Source organism: Scomber scombrus, chromosome 19 (genome assembly GCF_963691925.1).
Source record: "Scomber scombrus chromosome 19, fScoSco1.1, whole genome shotgun sequence".
Classification (NCBI taxonomy): domain Eukaryota; kingdom Metazoa; phylum Chordata; class Actinopteri; order Scombriformes; family Scombridae; genus Scomber; species Scomber scombrus.
In genome coordinates this window covers 1,636,848-1,642,596 of record NC_084988.1, presented here as the reverse complement: position 1 = coordinate 1,642,596, position 5,749 = coordinate 1,636,848, and the positions used below count along the sequence as shown (strand labels likewise).

Here is a 5,749-nt window from a genome sequence, read left to right as displayed (position 1 = left end):
GCTGCGCTTTAAACTGATGATGTCATCGAGCAATGCAATGCATGTTTCTTCTTGGATGAATTGAACTTGACATAATAAATAGTCAGATACTAATATTAACAGCATGCTCTGTTTACCCAAATGCCCTTAAACACTCCCGTAATTGAGCTGATTTTACAAGGCAGATGCGAAAATGATAGTCATGCATTTATAGCACATGCATATTTTATTTGTAAAGCTTTGAAAATGAGTTATGAGCTTGATGTAGTTAAAGTATTACAGTAAAAGTACAAAAGTATTATGAGCTTGATGAAATGTTAAAGTAAAAGTTTCTCAAGAAGCTGGTTTGAAGAATCAATCGCATCCATCACACACTTTAACACCAGTCGATGTTTCCCTTTCCCCCCAAAATGACACAAACATATAAACACCTGATTTTATTCTCAGCAGAATAATCCAACAAAGGGTGAAGTGTTTCATTTTCAACGTAATAAATGAAGCAGTGGGATAAAAACCACAGTAATAATCAGGGAGGCCATAAAGTGCTGACTTGACTCGGTGACGTCACACAAAGTGTACACTGACAACACAAACTATTCATCACATTTTAACTGAGGACAGTCTGTAAGAGCTGCACATTTAACACACCTTTCATCCAGGTGCCAGATGATTTTATTGTACTGAAATCGTCTCTGTTGCTGGTATTCTGTCTTCATTGACATTCTTCTACAAAGAACTACAGCCCCAGTCACTAACTTACCAAAACCGCTACCGCCATCTACTGCCGAAAGTGAATATCGCTCAACAGATACTTAAACTTTTGTTACGTCACGCTTAGACTACTGTAACTCTTTGCTTGTTGGTCTCGACCAGTCAGCACTGCGCCGTTTACAGGTAGTCCAAAATGCAGCCGCCCGCCTGCTGACTGGAAATAAACGGCGTGATCACATCAGTCCCGTCCTTGCATCTTTGCACTGGTTGCCTGTTCATTTTAGGATCCAGTTCAAGGTTTTATTAATTGTTTTTAAGTGTTTAAATGGTCTGGCACCATCTTATTTATCAGCGCTTGTACAGCCTCACAGTAATTCCAGAGCACTTAGGTCGACAAACCAGCTGCTCCTGGCAGTACCTCCGTCCAGACTCTGTACTCGTGGGGACTGAGCCTTCTCAGTGGCGGCCTCAAAGCTGTGGAACAGCCTACCTTTCCAGGTTAGAGCTGCACAGAGCACTTTAAGACACTGCTGAAAACCCATCTTTTCTCCTTGGCGATCAGCCCCAGCTAGGCGAGAATCCTTGGCTTTTATTTTATTTTATTCTATTCTATTTTTATCTTTACTTTTACTCTTTTTTTTAAATTGAGCTCTTACTTATTCCTTTACTGTTTTATTTATTATTATATTTGTGTATGATTATATTGTATTTTAATAACTGTACAGCACTTTGGTTCAACTGAGGTTGTTTTTAAATGTGCTTTATAAATAAAGTTTGACTTGACTTGACTTGACTTAAATCAGGTGAGGCTCTGTTCAGCCTAATAAACCTAATAAACTAGCCTTGTGCGTCAACGAGTACATTCTAATCAGATTAGCAGAGAAGTCACAGGTGTAAACAGGTCGTTTTCCAGAGAATTAAGAACATGGTTTATCAATCTCCAAATCTGTCAGCACTTATCTGGATGAACTCAACCCCATGACAAAACTGTCATGCTGCCAGAACTTCTCTCCTGTCACCCGTATTTGTATTTATCTTATCTTATTCTCTTTATCTTATCTTTTTATCTTTACTGGTTCCTGCGAGTCTGTCTTTGTGTAAGCTGTTAAATTGTCTTGTTGCCTGACCTGCCTTAGTGTTATTTTTATCAGGTTTCTTAAACTTGTTTTTCGTACGTCTGTCCCTGTTTATGCAGTTAGTTTAGGCTGCCAACTCACACCTGGTCAGGACCTACGGATTAAGACAAGCCATTGTGCTAATTCTGGCATATTTACAAGAATGTTTATTGATATGCACTGTCCCTGACAAATGAATAAACAGGTTCTGCACATTTGTTTTTCCCTACTCATCAAGGAAAAGAAAAAGCCAGAAAAATACTTTTAGGTTGAGCAATAAAGACTCCTCCCTGCATCATCCAGACTTATAAAACCCCTCAGCAGCCATACCTTGATGATCCTGGAGGAGTAAGCACATCTTTCTTTGTTATTGTTTGCATCATTTTATACACAAACACCAACCATGCAATCCAAGGAAACTCTCTTTACAACTGTGGTGTACAGGATTCCTGCTCTAATCTACCTCGGAGACAACAAGATCCTGTCCTTTGCAGAGCGCAGGAAGACTACAAATGATGCCAGCACAGTGGCGCTGGACATGAGAACAGGAAAGGTGAACAAGAATAAGGGAACCAATCCTGCGGTGACAATTAAGGTGATTATCTACAGCAACTGGTTTATTTTTATATTACTTGTGACGACACAGTTTATAACTGCATCTATGCTAAGTTAATCATTATATTTACACATCCCTGATTTTGTTTTTTTAGTGGTCAGATCTAAATCCAGTTAAGCAGGCACAACTTGATGGATGCCGTCCTATGAACCCCTGCCCGGTGTATGAGAAGAAAAGCAAAACACTGTTCCTGTTTTTCATCTGCGTCACAGACGGAATCTCAGAGTGGAAACAGATAAATTCCGGCAACAACCAGACTCATCTCTGCTACATCAAGAGCACTGATGATGGCCAAAACTGGAGTGAGGTGAATGATTTGACTGACAAACTGCATGAAATCAAGAAGTGGGCCACAATGGCTGTTGGGCCAGGCCATGGTATTCAAATGGACAGTGGTAGATTGATTGTCCCACTTTATGCTTATTATGAGGCAAAATCTCCCTTCTCCCTCTGCCTGTACAGTGATGATCGGGGTAAAACTTGGAAACTGGGCAATACATTTAAAACACATTCGCTTGAATGTGAAATGGCAGAGATTTTTGATGTTACAGACAACAGCATACTCTACTGCAATGCTCGTCATGCATGGCGTCGAGTGGAAGCTGAGAGTAGAGATGAAGGAGAAGATTTTTGCTCCCTTGGTCATAGCCCCCTTGTGGAGACAAACACAGGCTGTCAGGGAAGTGTAGTCTCCTTTCCAGATCAAAGTGAAAAACAAGGTCATAACAAGTGGCTCCTCTACAGCCACCCGACTAAGACGTACAAAAGGGTTAATTTAGGAGTGTATCTGAACAAATCCCCACAGAATCCAAATGCATGGAGCAAACCCTCCATCATCAACAGTGGACCCAGTGGTTATTCAGACCTGGCTTACATTGATGATGGTTGGTTTGTTTGTTTAATGGAGTGTGGGGAGCAGACAGAAACTGATCAGATAGCTTGTCGGATTTTTAGCTACAATGACGTCGAGCAGGCCATTGCAGAGTAGTCTGAGGTGAAGCCTTCTGACTAAACAGCAGAGAGAAAATCGGGGATGCAGCTTTTGTCAATTACACCCCAAAACTATTGAACAAACTACCTTTAGATATCAGGGAAGCCAGTTCACTAAATATTTTTAAGAGAAAGCTTAAAACTTATCTCTTAACTTTAGCTTTTAATTAGCTCTTCTATCAGTTACTACTGCACTTCTTTTAATCGTTGTATTTTACTTGATTTTATTCTTTTTGTAACCATGTACTATTATTGTTGGGTTTTTTGTCTTATATTGCATCTTATATTACATTAATGTTTTTATTTTTTTCCTCCTTATATAATTGTATTTGTAATGCTTTTATTTCTTTCCTCTTTCTTTTCTGTTCTTTCTTCTTCTTTTTTTTTCTTCTTTTTTTTTTTTTACATTATTCTTCTTTTATTTCCCTTTTATGTGAAGCACTTGGTGTATATTATATAAACGGTGCCATACAAATCAAGTCATTATCATTATTATTATGAATATTTTAAAAAGTCTTTTTATAGGAAACTTTTTTCTTGTCACAATGAATATTGTAATTTGCTATGATTTTATGTGTAATTCAAAATACATACAATATTTAGAACTTAATGTTACTTAGTATGTGAAAACGTTGTTTTACGAGTGATGAAGAGTTTGATTCCTTGTTTTTATACAACTGATATTGCCAAGAAACAACGGCAGGGAGAAACTTTTCGTTAAGTCTGTAACGGTATTTTAGAAAATGTCTGTTATATTACAGATCACAGAGATCTGTTGAAATCAGTTGAAATCTGCAGCTGAAAAATAAGTCAAGGCTTTGTTTAATTATACTTTCATATTTACTGATGCATATACCAGAACTTGTTCTTCAAATAATAAAATATATTCATACAATGGAAAGTTGTTTTTTTGCATTTTTATTCCTGAAAATGATCCATTATAGCTTTAAGAAAAAAAATCATACATTAATTAAACAACTGGGATCAAGTTTCCTGTGAGACTAACCATAAAGAAAATTGCTGCAATGACCTGACTGAAAAAACATCTGGCCTCCACCTTGGAAAAAGTAGAAATTTTCTCTGATATTTCTCCCCATAAATTAATGTTTAACCGTTCACTGGGCACTACATTGCGCCACAAAATTCTTTAGTAGTCATCAGATTTCATGATAAAATTCACATTCAAGGCATTTGGTGCCAGAAGCAGCAAAATAGACCCCAAAACATCTGAGAACCTCCACCATGTTTGACCAAAGAGACCGGGTTCTTTCCTTGGAAGGCCTCATTTAAGAGCATCATTGGCCCCTCCTCTCACAAAGATACTAAATCAGTCATCTTTTCCCAGTGGAGTCTTCCCAAGTGCCTGGAAGACAGCTATCATCATTACACTGATTCCTAAATCTGGTAGCCCTCTCTCTACCTGCAATTATAGACCAATCAGTATTTTACCTGTAGTATCAAAGATAGCATAGAAATGGGTTGCAGAAAATCTGACTTTACACCTGAACTACACCTTCTCCCAGCACCCAATGCAGTTTGGATTTAGAGCAAACACTCCACCGAGATGGCCAGCTGCTTATTTATAGAGAAAGTTAAAGCATTATTGGATGAGCATGGTGTTGTTGGGGCTGTGTTTGTAGATCTATCTTTAGAAAAGCCTTTGACACTGTAATTCATGCTGTCCTCCTGTCTAAGTTATCTTCTTTTAATTTCTCACCCTTAGTTGGATAAAGTCTTACCTCTCCAACCGATTGCAAATTGTTAGAGTTAATAATCATCGATCTACTGCTCTCAGCTTTTCCACTGGTGTCCCACAAGGACCCATATTGGGAACTCTCCTATTTAGCCTATTCTTAAATGATCTGCCATCTGTATGCCCTGAGATAGAGACTGCAACGTTCGCCGATGACACTGTAATATATGTACACAGCAATACAAAAAGTCATGTTGCCTCCATCTTAATCCAATGCAATGACTCATATTACTGAATGGTTAAACCATTGCTGTCCACAACTTAATGTGTCAAAAACCACTAGCATGTATTTTTACTAAGAAAGCCAGTAATACTGTTGAGCCACAAATATTTATACTTGGACAAAGACTGGAAATGGTAGAAGAAGTCAAATAATTTGGGATTGTGATAGATTCTAATCTTTCTTTTAAAACTCAGATTCAAAAGGTCTGCAACAGGGTAGGGTTAGGGTTAGGTATAAGTATATAGTGACTATAGCAGGTATAGTAAGTATTAACTTTAGATACATTGGGAATTGCATGTCAACTGAGGCCGCTACACTGTTCATGAATGCCATGATCATATCTCACCTAACTTACTGTTTAA

At 38.0% G+C, this 5,749-nt stretch overlaps 1 protein-coding gene across 1 annotated transcript; it reads left to right on the top strand.

Annotated features, from left to right (window-relative positions):
• Positions 1–2,056: 2,056 nt before the first annotated feature.
• On the top strand, positions 2,057–3,809 carry LOC134000493 (sialidase-3-like). The gene is made up of 3 exons (XM_062439830.1): positions 2,057–2,153; positions 2,250–2,400; positions 2,516–3,809. The coding sequence occupies exons 1-3, from the start codon at positions 2,140–2,142 to the stop codon at positions 3,407–3,409; spliced, it is 1,059 nt and encodes a 352-aa protein (XP_062295814.1). The 5' UTR covers positions 2,057–2,139; the 3' UTR covers positions 3,410–3,809.
• Positions 3,810–5,749: the final 1,940 nt, after the last annotated feature.